The sequence below is a fragment of the Dryobates pubescens genome, chromosome 21 (assembly GCF_014839835.1).
Source record: "Dryobates pubescens isolate bDryPub1 chromosome 21, bDryPub1.pri, whole genome shotgun sequence".
Taxonomy (NCBI): Eukaryota; Metazoa; Chordata; class Aves; order Piciformes; family Picidae; genus Dryobates; species Dryobates pubescens.
Genome location: NC_071632.1, coordinates 8,546,374 through 8,562,998, shown reverse-complemented (window position 1 = coordinate 8,562,998; position 16,625 = coordinate 8,546,374). Strand labels below are relative to the sequence as shown.

General features: G+C 39.8%; 1 protein-coding gene across 16 annotated transcripts in view; it reads right to left on the bottom strand.

Annotated features, from left to right (window-relative positions):
* Nucleotides 1–16,625, bottom strand: part of PARD3 (par-3 family cell polarity regulator) — a 426,698-nt gene that overhangs the window by 115,825 nt on the left and 294,248 nt on the right. For 10 of the 16 annotated variants that reach the window (XR_008462802.1, XM_009896928.2, XM_009896929.2 and 7 more), the window contains one exon: nucleotides 1,799–1,909. The exons of 5 other annotated variants lie outside the window; for them this stretch is intronic. Coding sequence is in view for 10 of the 11 variants with exons in the window: in XM_009896928.2 (XP_009895230.1) it covers nucleotides 1,799–1,909 (111 nt within the window). In the remaining variant the exon portion in view is untranslated. Of the gene's footprint in view, nucleotides 1–1,798; nucleotides 1,910–4,203; nucleotides 4,789–16,625 lie in introns of those variants that run through there. One more of the 16 variants, XM_054171483.1, reaches the window with a different exon arrangement.

Genomic DNA, 16,625 nt, shown 5'->3' with positions numbered 1-16,625 from the left:
ATGTTACTAACTCAAACCTCAAGTCTTTCTTCTTTGAATAAACGTATACGGCTGGTTTTCTGGGGACCTAAGGCTCTGAAGAAACCCTTCCTGCTGGGCAGGCTTAGGTTCAGCAGTGTGTAGCAAGCACTGTACACATGTGGCTAACCTTCCTCCTGTCCAGTGCTGGTCGGAGCAATGGACTTGGCTTTCAATGTCTGCACCCCTGACAAGAGTTCATCCACAGAGTGGCTGGTTTGCCCATGTGTACAGGGAAGCTGATCGCACAACCAATCTCCTATTCAGTCACTTATTCCCTTTAGTTGCCTTTAGCATTTAATCTGAAAGCACATTACCCTTAAAAACAGGAACAAATTTAATGACCCTCCTTTTGTTACAAAAAGAGAAAATAAAAAAGACAAGTAAAAACCAACCAAGCACTGTGATTGAGCCATCCTCTGCTGTCAGAATGGATGCAGAAAGACATGAATACATTTTTACATCAATTTATGCTAACGTATCTGTTAAAGAGTAAAAAATTTCCCATAATGTAATCCAAACAGATGGTCACAAATGATAATGTTTCTGCAGTTTTACAAGTTACTGCTGATCTTCACTCAATAATAAATGTATACTCCTAGCCTGCCTTAACTGTAATGTAAATCACTTAACCCTAAAAGAACTGAAAGCAAACACTTCAGGTTTAGCTGAGGAGACTACACAAGAGTCATTACGGCTCTGCTACTCCAGTGAGTTGTCAGAGTGATGAAGCCATCATTTACAAACCTCTGTTCTTACCCACAAAAGACCAAGGTGCATAGAGATGGTAGTTAAAGGGATCATTAGGCCTAACTAGTCATACCTGCTGCACAAGGACAACAAAACTGCTCTCTACAGTGCCTGCAATTTATGGCTGAGCTATAGTGCAATCTTTAGATAAATCACCACAACTCATAGTTCACTTTCACTGCTAAATGTGCCTGAATCTGTTTACCATTCAGTATCCAAACTCTGTAACCCTTCAAAGTTTTACTCCTTACTGAAGAGCTGTCTACTAAAAGGGGTCTTCTCTCCATGCACATCCCCAAATAGTAGTTAATTTGCAACCTCTGTTTCCATGATTTTTTTGTTTAAATTTAAGTAAGTGACACCAGACTCTAGGTCCCATATATCTAGGGTTACAAGAGACAGGATGAAAAGAAGATTGAAAATATTCAGAAAAGCATATGACATATATAAAAATATATATATATTTTTTTTTTACAGGTTTTTTAATGTTAAAGGGAGCTGACAAGGAAAAATAGAGATACTCACCACTCATTTTTACAATTAGCAATTTAATATACAAATCATTCCATAAACAGACTGCATGACATAAATAGACTGAACTCCAGTGACAAATATACTGGTAAGTATAATCTGTAGGCTTTTTCTAAATATAGCAATGAAAAGAACTAGATAGGCAAGGCTTTGAAGACAAATACAAAACATACTTCATTCTGTATAAATATTTGTTTACTGAAAATGTCAATAAAATCAGTTATAGACTAGATAGAGGAAAACATTTCATTTTACTACTTCAGTCTCCTTAATAAGGAAAGGAGCTCTGGGTCTATAAAAGATACTTAATGCAGCCAAAGGAGCTGCTGATACTCATGTCCAAAATAAATCCAGCTTTGTCTCATTATTTAAAGTGTATAAACATAGCAACATTTGAGAAATTTCATCGGTGAAAATTGACCTTCAGTGATTTAATTTTAAAAAAAATATAATAAAACAAACTCTCTCTATCAAGGTTTAAGCAAATACTGAAGTCTACCTCTCCTGTTCTTGCTTCATTCGTATTCTCTCCTCTTCTGAAGTAAGAGCTTCCTGCACTTTTATTTTACCAGTTTTCTCACTCTTGTCATCTTTGCGATGTTTGCCAAACCTGTTAATAACACACAAGAAAAAAATATCTAACTTGTGAAATGAACAAAAACTCTGTTTTCCTGCTCCTATGACAGAGAGAGTCCTCCAAGAAGGGCTGCTTGGAAACCAGGAAAGGAAAGTGCAAGGATCTCAGAATCTCAAATTTAATATTTTCCAGGCTGCTTTCAGGTTGGTTTTGCCTAGTTATTTATTTATTCATTATTTTTATTTCACTCCTCTTAAAAGTTTATAGAATTCCTTACTGAAGAACAGAACAAAACTATAATAGGACCACATTCCTTTTTTTTCTGCCTGGATTTTGGGCTCACTATTCTTAAATACAGTGAAACAATGTTTTAGCAATTACTCAACACTCTCTCTGCCAAAGTACACAACCTAAGTTTACATTAAACAAAGGCTTTCATGTATGCACAGCAAGAGCCCCAACACTGGTTGTCTGACAACTGCCCAGAGCCCAGTACTACCCTTCACACCCACCCCACAAGAGCAGTTTCACCACAACGTGGACGCCATCCAAAAATGTAATTTTATCCTTTTCCAACACCAAAGGTTGTTGTTTTTTAACTTCACTGCTCATGACTCTTCTCCCCTAAGGGTGTTCTAGTGCAAGGAGGCTTAGCAGAGGGATGGAGCTGGCTGAGCTGTCCCAGACAGAGTGAGATGCTGCCAGCCCAGTGTTTGCCCTTTTCATAGCTCCTGTTCCCCTCCATCAGATACATTTCAAGTATTTTAGGTTTCTTCCCTATTTGCACATGCTACTGTTTTCTTTTAAACTTCCAGTTTGGCACTTGAAATACCTGGTTGTTTCTAGGATTAATTTGAGTGTATTTCTTAGCTATTTCAGACCTAATCTGAAAGGAACTGAATTAATCTGCATGGAGTAAAATAAATAAACATTTAAATATCGCTCTTAAATACACCTGAAGATTAGATTAGAATTTCCTATTTAAGGCAGAAGAGTTAACACATATCTATTGAACAGCATTTTACTACAGACCTACCTATGAAACATAGGATCAATTTATTATATCAGAAGCAGCAATAATTTTATTCTTTTTAAAACCAAACATCCAGATGAGAGCAGAGTGACACTTGTGGCACTTCACACTCAAGTTTACATAAAAAAGTGAAATGAAGGCACTGAGAGAAATGTGTAAAGTCCAGAAATGGTGTGGACAGGACGCCCTGAATGCTCACAAACAGTGAAATAAAACACAGTTCTTGAAACTTTCTTCTGACCCATGAATGTAAACTGTTTAAAATATTTAGAGTCCACCAGGCGTTTATAATATTTTCCCTTTCATTCCTGTTGATTCTAGTACAAAGCCATTGTGTGGGTTGAAGACATACCACACAGTGACCCTGCACAATGATTAATTTCTGGATACTCAGTCAAGAGATATTACTGTACTGTGCAACCATGTTTATGGCTCTTAGGGCAGCTGTTTAAAAACACAACAACACAAAAATACAGCATAGGAGAATATGCACAAACTTTAAAGCACATGGGTGTTCTCCACAGTTCCAAAAGTAATCCAGGCATCTGAAAACTAAAACTGATCATTAACAATCATCTGAAAAGGAAAAGGCAGAGGGCATGATGAGGGTTAAGAAACACAAAATAGGACATAATGTCTGATTTGATAATATATTATTTGTAAACCCAACATACTCACATTCAGTGCCTAGCAAGACTTGCACGTGTTTCTAAAACACCCACCTCTTTATTAGAGAGTAATCAAAACCATTATAAGAAACATTTACTTAGATGACACAAAAGATTCAAATCAAGTTCTGGATGTCATACACCAGACAAAAGAGCATGGTTGATTTAAAATAGCCCTAAATCCTTTAGCTGAGAGAGGAGCTTTGGCAGAAAAAGAGTGGAACTGAGCCATTTTACCCTGATACACGGAGAGTGCCAGGGGTGGCAGGGGTCTGCCTGATGGAACACACAGAGCTGTGAGGAGACACACAACATATGTGGTACCGTAGCACAGTTATCTCTGGGATGCCAGCATTTGCTTCTGTCTCCTGTCCTTCCCTGATCCATTGAAAATGTCAGGCAAAGCAAAGGAACCAAATTCTGGGGCAGTCAGTTTAGTTTTGACAAATCACTAGTGGTTTAAAATAAAATAAAATTTTTAAAAAAAAGGCAAAAACAGATAAAATTGAATTAGTTAGCAGTACCCATTAGGTTTTGGCAGCAAAACAGTATTTCTGCCACCATAAATCAGTTCACTGCAAGCATGAACAGAAATACATGGAAATCAATAACTTCTTTAAAAAAGCCACAAAAAAAACCCAACCCCAAAAGCAGACAGGAAATTTCTAATAATCCTTGTAAGCAATCTAGTAAATGTCTGGACAGGCTGCATGATTGTGGGGAGAGTATTTCTAATGTTAACACGTAAGGGAGACCTAACAAAAATGGATGGTTTGAGTTTGCAGATCCAACCACCCAGGTCCAAAGGACGCCATGCTTGTGCTGCATTTGAGCAGAGGCAGAGGCAGGTTTACCGCACTGGCAGCGCTCGGAGCAAACAGGAGGGTTCAGTTGCTTTGACTCATGAGCAAGCTGTGGCAACAACCCTTCTTCTCTTTCAGGGTTTTCTTCTGATCATCTGGGAATGAATGTTCCTTGTGCCCTTGAGGACCATCCTGATAAAGTCTTCAGAAGACATCTCTGGTCCTTTCCCAGGCATTTCAAAGGGTGGCCATATTGTTCCCACTTTCCAGTGTCCATCTCGGACAAGCTCTGTGGTCATCTCGGCAGTGGACAGCCTGGCAGAGTATGAACCACCGTGGTCTTGCAAAGTTGCCTTCTCTGGACTTTGTCACCCGCAGAAGTGATATATCTGCCATAATCACCACTGCCTGTAACAAGTTCAGCAACATTAACTGCACTGTCCCTACACTCATGCCCAGAACAATCAATGCCATCCTCCCCCCTCCCTGATCATGGCTTTGTGTTTTTAGCACTATCATAGATAACATCTCCACAATACTCATAAGCCATAGAGGTGCAGGACACTCTGGGAACACACTGTCCTAAATGAATTTGGCTCTGAACGAGTCTGCATACCTTTAGCAAGGACTCTGCATAAAAATATTCACAAGTTCAAGACTTCTCTTTTCTACCAAAATTGCAAATCCAACAATATCTCTCTTAAGCCTCATCTTCCAGCAGAAGAAGTAACAGGCAAACAAAGGAAAACCATTTTTCAGGCTCCCACAAGCACTTGAGAAACGTGTTTTAAAAGAACTGTGGTGGTGACACATATGGACACACACACCCCTGTTTTGTTTCTATTGAAGCAATCAGTGCTCCCCACTCCAACCACCATTCAAAGGTTTTGCTTGCTTACAAGAAGTGTATTTGCTGTTTATTTCTATTTTCTATGTCTGCTCCATGAAGTACCATTATAATCATAGTGAAACCAACAGCCCAAATAGGCATCCATAACAGCCATCTGGAAATCATTTAACATTCATATTCAACCCAAGTTTAACTACAGAAAAGCAATATCCAGCAATACTCATGCACACCACTGAAGTGAGTTGTTAATGTTCTCTCAGGTGTGCAGTGGAGGCTACACTGGTATCAAGCTATTCAAAACCACCAGTTCTTCTGATTTCCTCAGGTAGATGTTTCCTGCTGTGATTCATGAATATTAAGTAAAACAGGGTATTTAGAAATAAGAATAAGAGTATTGAGATACTGAGAGTCAATCAGTCTATGCAATACGCTTTCAAAACACCAAACTCACATCCTATGCCGACCCTGTACCCGTAGGCCTTGAGAAGTTGTGTGAGCTAAAGAGTGAGAATCAGGTCTCAGAATTAATGACAGTATTTAAAACATCCCAATTCGAATGTGTTGGTCCAGGGAAATGGACCTTCTTAAATGTGCAAGTCCTTGACTAGGCTACAAACATCCCTCCATGTCACATCTTCCTTGCAATCCACCAGCAGATGTGAAGCTTATTTCTTTATTGCTCAGCTACTCAAGATGAAGGGAAGATGAAAATAGTATGCACATCCCTTACATGATCCACGACAACTTTGGAACTTTCCAATTCCATACTCCATGTACTGAACATCCTGGCACACTTGTGTAGTAACTTCTCCCACTGCAGGGACTGTTCACTTAATGATAACAACCTAAGGCTGGAAACTCCCAAAATGCAACTGTTAACGATACCTCCCTTGAAAACCAGCAGCTGTGTCAGACAGACTCTAGATTTTTGAAAGGATGTGGCCTTGAGGATACTGCCAAGAGATTTGATCCCAGCCCTCGCTGCTCCCTTCACAGATGCAGGAGCTGCTCTGCACGCAGCTGGCTGGCAAGAGCCTGAAGCACCTGGAGATTTTTTTCAGGCACTTGTCTGAACCTGTGATGGTCTCATTCTCATCGCTGTGAAGCTGGCTGCTGGGATACTTGCTGCAGTTCTTACAAATGCAAATGAAACGACAACTTTCCTTCCGAAACAGACTTTAGAACTGCACCACTCAGGATCTGTGCACAGCAATGCTCCTTGCATTAGTGAAAAGAGGGACAGCACTAAAAGTAATGCTAAGAACTACTGCTGGAATTAAAACCCAAAACAGGGCAGAGAAGAAGCATCTGTAACACCAATGTTCAGACAGTCTTTGGATCCTGATTCCAAGCTCCTGCCATTTGCTAAGTTTGGTGCCAACAATTTGACTGAGCTATAAAAGCCCTACCTAAATCACGGCACAAGAGACCAAGGTACAGGCACAAGCCACTGTGTGATATGCAGCAAAACTTCATGCACTACTGCCTCACAAAGTTAACATATTCCTGACAAATAAGTTCTGGAAAAGCTAAAGCCTGAGCTACACCAGATGCTGTGCAGCACCTGCAGCCATAGCGGCACAGCACCTGTAGGCACCACTTCTCAATTCTTGGAAGCAGAGCACAGAATATTGTTAGTGATGGAAAACAAAAAGCAAAAGGAAAGTGGTACATTTTCCTTCAAATCCCTGATAACAACAACAAAAAATTACCTTTCTGTTCACAAACATAGCGACATAGCTTACTACTTCTTTTAGGATACATACTGTAAAATTACATAATAATCTCTTTATATTAGTAACTATAATAGATAACAAATACAGAAACACTACCTCAGCTAGTTTATACAGTACCTCTCTCATCTAAAACCTGTTATAAAAAGTATGGCTAACACACAGTTTAATTTTATTTTGTAAGTGCATAAGCAAAAGCTTGAAGAAAAATTCTATGACTAATTGAAATACAGGTTGTAAATTCAAAATACCCTCTCTATCCAAGAGTGTGAGAAATTGATGAAAGGCTGCAGCTGAAATCTTATTCATTCTAATTGCCAAGATACTCCAGGGTTCTACTTACTTTATAGCTTCTTAATTCTTCTTTTACATCAAGGGTTAGAGCAAGTTTCAAGATAAGTGTAAATGCTCACAGTCATAGTCACAGATCCCTAGACTTAATCCTCAGATTCAACCAACAATAGCAATCACAGCAAGTGAAGGAATTAAAAAATACAAGAGGACCACTTTTTTAAGGTATAATCTACAGAATGTAACAGCCAAGTCACATCAGAGGAAAGGACCATCCTCAGACCTGGTGATATTAGTTTGTCACATTATTATTAACGAAAAGACAGTAACACAGACCCATGTCCCCAAAGCTTGACTCTCAAATAGGAAATCTCAGGAACTCTGGAACAGTCCAACTAAAATGCATACCTAAACCTCTCCATCAGTCCCTGGCTGGCTTACTTTCATGCTTGTTTGCTTGCATGACTGTCACCAACTAGAAGGTGGCCTAATCCAAAGCCTACTGTACCCAACTAAAAGGCACTGACTAGCAAGTGCCTTCAGTGGCTTTGGGCCAATGCATCAGAGCAACTAAACAACATGAGACTCAACAGAGAAGACAATGTAGCAGAACATTTAAACAAGCTCAAGCTATGACATGATGGTGTGTGTATATATATATATACATATAAAATCTGTGAAATGTATAGAAAAATAAACATAGAGACATAAGGAACATGTAAATGATTTTGCATAAATAAATACATAGACAGAAGAAACGAAGAAAGAAGGATGTATGAGTGGCAGCAACAGAAATGCCGCACTTAAAACTTCTCTAGCTTCATTTTAAGAGAGTATCTATCAGCATTCTTAATGTAACAAACACAACACACATATAATCTGCTAAATGGATTTTACTCCGATACGTTACTGATGAGATCGGCATCTGCCAAACCATCCACATATTTCATTAGAATAAAGAGCTAAGGAAGCAACATACATTAGATGATTAATGGAAAAAAAGAAACAACCACAAAACACAAAAATTGATTGAGACTGAAGTTCAGCAGCATTGCATTTCTTAACAGAAAAAGAAATAATTAACAAATGGTAAATGTTCTGAGCTATTCTGTCAGTGCTTTCTGCCTTCAAGGCATGCTCTTTACTCATACTAGCAACCTGTATTCACATACACACACAACCCACCACTATTCAGAGGATTTTGCAATGAGTTGTCTAATCCTTTTCACCCTGCTGTATCAGCAAAAATCATGAGATTTATATTGCAAAAGATTATTGTGACACAGAAAAGTATCCTGTTGCTAAAAAACAAAGAAATGAATACCCATCAACAGTGATTCAGCACAGCACACAAACAAAAATCACCCTGGCTGGTGATGATTTGGGGGCTTACAAGACTTCCTTTCAAAGCAAAATCATGCAGCCACTATTTTTAAATATATGCTTGTAAGTGCAAACATTTGCCTATTTGTAATGATTCCTAGAAGCAGCCACTTATCACATCTAATCAAATTAGCAGATCAAATTCTACTTGTTAGGAGGGAGTGGAATGACTCAGCAGCAGCACTGTCCGCAGATGATGCAGAAGCACTGGCGGACAGGCACCCTGATGTAGGGGCTGGTGGGCACAGTTAAAAGGGTCATTTAAAGCTCTCACTCTTCAAGGGTTGTCTTCCCTGAAGCAGCAATCCTTCTGGTGCAACATTCATCAGAAAACCCCTGCCAGCAGGGTTCCTGGAGAACTCTGCTGCTCCAGAACAAGAAAGATGCATTACAAAAAGACACAAGTTACTCAGGAAAATGAAAAATACCTCTGAGAAGATACACTTGTACCTCTTCAGAGCAATGCAGTTTACCTTCAAGCAATACAGAAATTCACATGTTCAGCCATGAGCACAGACATTCAGTGACCACTCCCAATTATCAGTCCTCTCTGAAGTCATCACCAGCGCTGTAAAGCAGGTGAAGCCCTTTTATGTTATATTCACACATTTTCTCACAACAGCCTCTGCCTCACTTTCCAAACACTAAAACTACTTTTCATCACCATTCAGGTGAGGATCCTATTCCATCTCATCAATCTAAGGCTACTCAAACCCAACAGCCAGGGTGGGACATAAATCACAACACTTCATGTGCGACATCACCGGTGATTCCCACAACTCCCTGCAAAGAAGTGGAAACAACATATGGGATCGGTAACCGTTTCCAGCCACTGAAGCTTCATCTGCCTTCATTGTGAGTCAGTATCCCAACTGCATAGAAAGTGGGTCTGATGCCAAACCAAGAGACATGTCAGGAGGTTTCATTCAATTATTTTCATAAACAGTTTTGATAACATTTCCTGAAAGGCATGACACAACAGGCAGAATATTATTCACACCAAGTCGCTCTCTTTTCACAACTTAAGCATTCGTAATATTTACTTCCAGCATAAAATGGTGGAACTTTTAAAAACAGATTTCTTTTATGGAGAGACCATCTGTTTACAAATGTCTAAACAGAAGATACTCTTGCATTGCTACTTGTGATTGCCTAAAGCTAGCTGGAGCCATTGACAGCCCTAATAAATAAATAAATCAATCACAAAAGAAAAAAGACCCTAACAACTAATCCAAACGACTGCAGTTTAAAACACTGGCTGAGAAAGTCAAAGGGAGTGGGGATAATTTCACAATGATAATATTGGAAAGACAGCAGCTAGTCAGCAAACAGACAAGAGATTCTTTTGTTGCATGGCCAAATTAACTCAGTAAGCAACAGCACAATGTACTAAAAGTCCCCATAAATAACTCTCTTTCATGGTGGTCAGCCAAAACCTGTTAAACTGCGGATTGTGGCATCCTTGAAGGAATCAGGAATGAAAAAGAAAGCGTCTGTTTAGATGCAACTGTGCTAGCAATCACCAGCGACAGAAGCAGTACATGACATTTTAATGGATGCTTTATTACTGTCTAAGCATTTTGAAGTTTGCTTGTGTGGCAAAAACCTCTTTAATGTTGTACATGTATTTGAAAAAGAGAGCAGTTATTGACCACAAAGTTACTTGTCCCAAGATTAAATTTGATAGACTAAGTGTGTGCTATTTGTCATTGAAGAAAGTAGCTCATACACGTGACAGCCAAGCTAATTCAGTCTTTTAATAGATAACATAATCTTAATGGGAAACATATCCTTTCATTACTGTCACTTAACGTACTTTCAAATGCTCCTGTGCCCCTTCTCAAACAGAATTTGCCCATCAAGACTGCAGTGCCCTGTCAGGTAATTCAGTACTGGGCAGCAAGATGTTAAACAGTAATCTGTAAATACAAATTGCAAAAACTAATGTCTCACAAAGTAAAGAGCAGGCTCCTGAAGAAGTCCGAGTTAAGGCCTCCAAGATGACAAGTTGTCATTCACAGACTACTTACACAAAGGCAGACATACAACCCTCTACTTTGCAGTACATGGGGAGAAAAACATTTTCCTAAATTCTGAGTACCAACAGCAGCCTGCTATGAACAGGTGCCTGCATGACCTACAGTGTAGTTATCCTGGGTGCCAAATCTGGTTGCCTGTCTGCTGCTCACACTGCACTGAGCAGGTTACAAAGCCTTAGCACAGCACTCCCCACCTGACAACTGCTGCCTTGCAAGCATGCAGCTTCTGTTGTTACATTTGTCACACTCTACAGATTAGCTAAAAAATTATGGCCCAATTTAGGTATTAATAACACTACATTGTATGCCTCTAATCACCAGTGTCCACCAAGAGCATTTACAGAGAGCGTTTAAACCGTGGCTACTCTTCAACGCATTTTCTCCGCAAACTATGCTTCTAATTCCTGCTCTGTTCATTTTTATGCCTTATTGTTTCAAAATACAATGCTTGAAAATTGCAAATTACATCTGGCTCAAGGGCTGATTATGAGAAATACTAGCACTTCTGCCTCTGCGTGAATAACTCTGATAATAATGAGAGATTGATTGAACTCCAAGAAGTCCAAATGATGAGAAGGGTCAATTTGAACATTTCTATTAGCTTCTTTTGTTAAATCTAACACTTTGCCAGGCCAGAGACAAATACTGCATCTGGTTACCATGATTTTTTCCAATCGTACAGAAATACAATTTAGAAAATGGGTACTGGTCTAAAGGCAGACCTTACAAGAAATGCTAATGAAACATAAAAACCCACCCATTTTACTGGCACTCAAGAGATGCCAGGAGGAAGGAGGGGTGGAAAAGAAAACTAAAAGTTGCAAGGGAAATTTGCTTCAACACTTCTCTGGCAGAAAAGGAAAAACAAGTCTTCATAACTCCATTTTACAACTGAAACACTTGCACATATATGAGCATGGCCTGCCTTACCTAAACAAGAAAATTACTGTAGAGGCTGACTAAGTGTAAGACACTGTCTAGTTAGTGCAAGGAACTGCAGGAATATTAATCCAGAAACTTAGTCTTGCAGCCTTCCAATTACACTGCATAAAATTAACAAAGGTTAACATGAACACACAAAAAGTTAATCCAGCTACTGGCAGTTCATTTGGAACCTTGCAAAAATTAAAACTTCCCTGCAGATCTCATTACCTAGAAATGTTAATCAGTCAGGCAGCACTTTTTCTGTCAATTACTGAAAATCCTTGTTGATACACATCTCCTAGAAAATAACCTCTCTAGGATAAATTAAGAAATAGGCAATGTATCTATATGTTTAGCCTCATTCACATATTTACCCTTATAGGAGGTAGGGAAGGCACAGATGATTTCCAGCAGAGGACAACAAACAACACTATAGGATCTGTGGGGGTCTACTCACAATATCATAGAATCATAGAATCAATAAGGTTGGAAAAGACCTCAAAGATCATCAAGTCCAACCTGTCACCCAACACCTCATGACTACTAAACTATGGCATCAAGTGCCACGTCCAATCCCCTCTTGAACACCTCCAGGGACAGCAACTCCACCACCTCCCTGGGCAGCCCATTCCAATGGCTAACAACTCTCTCTGGGAAGAACTTTCTCATCACCTCGAGCCTAAATATCCTTGAAACCCAGAAAGGTGTGCAGCTGCCATTCTCTTCTTGGGTAACAGCTGCAACACCAAACAGGGATTCCCCTCCCTGAGCTATAGCACTCAAGTGCTGATGGCTTTAGAGCTTCCTGTTCCATTCTAGGCTCCACAGTGCAACCTATGTCTCCTTGGGGATAAAAAAAAGCCAACCCCACACTTTAATTATATAAATGAATACATAATGCAAATAGGATGCTTTACAAGGTGGTCTAGAGCACAACTCAGTTAAGTTACGTTGAATATCCCTGAATCTACATTGTCATAAAAAAGAGACAGCAAAAAAACCCAAGGCATGTTGTTTGGAAAGCCTGTTACAAAGACAGGGCTAAGGCGTGGGTCATGGCCTGTGCCAAGGCTTTGGTTAGTAGACATTAAGATGCCACTGCTGGCTTCACACACCCCTGACTGTTCTGTCAGATGATAGTCTGCCCTGCAGCATGAAAATTTGCTTTATATATGCAATATCTTCTGGGTGGAAAATTAAGAGCAAGACTTTGCACTATAGCAGCAGCACCAGAACAATCTATCTCTGGAGGGGGGGTGACAAGACTCAAGTGGATGACGGCTGGGAAGTCAGTTTGGCATTGAGTCCCTGCAGCAGCTGGCGCAGGGGCTTGCCCAGAGCTACCTGGGGCCCTGGAGACAGCCAGCATCCTATGGCTGCCAGTACTCAGAGCTTGAGCTGTCTTCATGGTGACTGCAGTTGAAATAACTATATCAGTTGTGATTTACATTGTTGACTATTTCAGGGCCAGGCTGGGAATGGAGATTTATTTCAAACTGAAAAGGTGTACAAACCGGGACTTGCAAAGTACTAATTACAGGCCAGAGATGCTAGTTGGTGGGGAGGGTTTTATTGTTCCAGTCACCATACAAGTAAGCTCCTATCACAGAAAAACTCAGGCCTGGACCAGCCCATACACACTGACATTTTTCTACTCACTGATACATGCTCAGGCACTCTAAGACATAGGCCTATATTTATTTAGAAACCCACACAGCTGATATTTAAAATAAAGCCAATCTTGACGTAAAGATATCCAGTTCCCGGGACATTCTTCTCTAAACGAGATTAGCTCTGCTCGTGCTCAGTGCTGCACACACTACACAGCAATTATCGCTGCCATCTTAATATTTCTTCTGAATATTCAGCCTAAAATAAATCTTTCTTTAAAAAACACCAATGAAAATGGCACTGTCTTTACATTTTATTTATCTTACATAAACAGTTTCCTTCCTTTTCCAGCTATCAAAGGCAAACGGAAGTAGCAAAGCATTTGGAGCACCACAAATTACACTTAGAGATGATAATGCTGTTGGCATCACTACCTGCTCAGCAAGATCAGAGAAAAGAAATACTTTAATACTATATCTGAAACCCCTGCTTGCAGCAGTATGTTGTGCTCTGAATTTCAGCACTATGGGTTAAAGACAAAGATAACATCTGCAATAACATTTTGAAATAGATGAGATTTATTTGTGGCATGTTGCTGTTGAAATGTGTAACAGCAATTCAGCTTACACTCTGAATGCTGCTGGCACACTCGGTGTTGAATAGGCTAGAAGCATTTGCAATCGGTACCAAAATATACTACTTTCATTAGTGTGGTACTCAAAAATGCTGATATAGCAAAGATGCATTTTTGTTATTAAATCCTCTCTGTCACAACTTTTAGAGCTAATCCATAAACTTTCTTACTAAGTACAACCTGTAACAGCATAGCAGAGAAAAAATTTATATACCTTTTTCAGTCATCTATCCATCCTCCATCCAACTTCAAACTAAACTCTACAGCAGCACCTGGAAGCTGTGTTTTTAGCATATTTCTACAATACAGGAAAGACCACAGGGCATCAGAGCCCTTGGTAACATTAGCATGGACAAGGTATTAGGTAGTTTTTAAAATGAGAAAACAGTTCCTCCTGAAGGCTTAAGCAACTTGCCAAGCTCCAGGAGATTTCTGTATTGCAAGCGCAAACAACGTTAAGGGTTGACTGCATATTCCATTGACAAACCCACGTCTATGAAGTGAATATATCTCCTGAATTAGTTATTTCTAACAGAGAATTTCTCTACCAAGACAGAATTACCAACATACTTCCAATTTATAATACAAACCCTTTTGTAAATGGCTGTACCAGTAGCATGCCATTGTATTTGTTGAAAATAGTTAAGCCCATCAAGTAATTCCTTGAAACCATACTATGGTTCTTTTTCTTTTTAAGGTTAGGAGTTGCAAGACTGATATCAAAAAAGTTCTAGAAAAAAAGTGCTAACATTTGTAGAAATTGTGAATTCTAACTCTGCAGACGCAAACATTGCAAAATTTGCTGTTAACCACACCATCAGCACGCCCCAACATACACTGTGAAACTAGTTTGTGAAGTGCATTCCAGCAGGGCCCATTTTACAAGCATCTACAGCCTTCTCTTGCGCTCCTGCTTATTGTAAGTTTGCACAGAAGCAGTAAAAGTTAATATGCAGTGGAACACTACATTAACTACTGAAATGTTATTGCACATCAAAAAGGTTTACTGCCACTTTGCAAACATGCTTACCTGAGTGCCGTAAAATGCTGCCATAATGAGTCAGATCTACTGCAGCGCATTGCAATCAAGTCTCCACACTGCCAATGTAAAAGCAGCTCCCTGATACAGAAGTCATTCTACACAATCTCTGAAGTACGTTTTTGTATATGAGATGCTACACATTTTGTTAGTATTTTGGAACTGGCTAAGTATGCCCCAAATTGTCAGTAATAGGCCAAATAGCCCCAAACAGAGTATACACACACAGTGTTCTGCACATGAGCACAAAGCCGCCTCCTCAAGAGATCCTTGAGCTACAGATCTCCAAGACTGGAAGACAGACCTGAGAGGAGCTGCCATACAGTTACCCTGTTCTGGTAGCTACTCTTGGGAGCTACTAATGACCGCTGTCAGAGACAAGTATTAAGGTACAGCGATTTATCATTAAGCTCTGTGTGACTTCTCATCCTTAGGTTCTTACATTAAACGCTAGAGAATCTACCAAATATGGAAGAAATTAACAGCAATACTTCCTCCTCCTTTCCTTTGTGACTGCCTGACTACAAACGCATGAGGTTTTACTTGCAATGCAAATGAAAAGCATCATCATTTATGCAATACCAATTTTACAGTTTTATTTCAAAAAGAGGTGACGTTGTCTGGTGCAGCATGAAAAAAGAGAAAGGAAGGTTTCTACAGACTGCTTCTTCCTCAGTCCCACAGAAAACAGTCACCTTTTCTAGCTCAGTGGATCACATCAGACACTATTAGGTATCAGATCAACCAGCCGAGCTTGGTATCCTAATAGTTGTCAGTACAAGACAATTTAGAGGAAGATGCTTGGAAGCACAGTGAAAATAACCTGTTCACTGATACCTGCTTCCCAAACACTTAGCATGCAATGGGCGGCTCACAGCCACAAACGCATGCTCAGCTGTGTGATTTCCCACATCCTTAGTGTTCAAGGAACTGTGGGGGCACTAAATCCCTGAGGGTAATCACACAGCATGAAAACCCTTGAAAATTTAAACTTTTTGGATGACAATCTTACTGTACATCCACATGGTTTTGCTTCACGAGAAACATAAGTACATGCTGATTCGTTCAGCTCTTTTGTACCAGTGATTATTCACCGTATCTTGTTCCCATCTCCTCTTAACTGAGGACAAATACTTTTCACCAGGAGAGTGGTTAAGCACTGGAACAGGCTGCTGAGAGGCTGCTGAGCCTCCATCCTTGGAGATATTTGAAATTCAACTGGGCGTGACACTCGGCTGATGAAACATTAAAGAAGGACTGCTGTGAGCAAAAGTTGAACCAGGCAGAGACCCCCTCCCTCCAGAAATGACCCTAAACCTGTAGTATTTTCACTATCTTTTCAGTTCTTCCTAACTCTACCTGTTTGGGGTTTGGTTGTGGGGCGGTTTTGTTTGTTTGTTTTTTACCTCCAGAGTCATCATCAAAGTGGAGAAAACACTACTTACATTGTATTTCTAATATTTCCTTCTCTATTAATCTTTCCACAAAAAATTTAATAACTCTTCTTTTTTTCTTGAAACATCAATTTCAAAGCCTGAAGAAACCCTCTGAATGCCTTACACCCTCCATTTTCTTACTGCATTCGAGGAAACGCAGGGGCTCACAGGGGCTATTCTGGAAACCATACTGGCTGACACACATTTTGCCATTTTCACTGAAGTGTGCTCTGTAATTCTGTCTTTAATGACCATTTCTCTGCACAACAGTAGGGCTTGTGGAAATCCTAACAGGAGGCATCAGC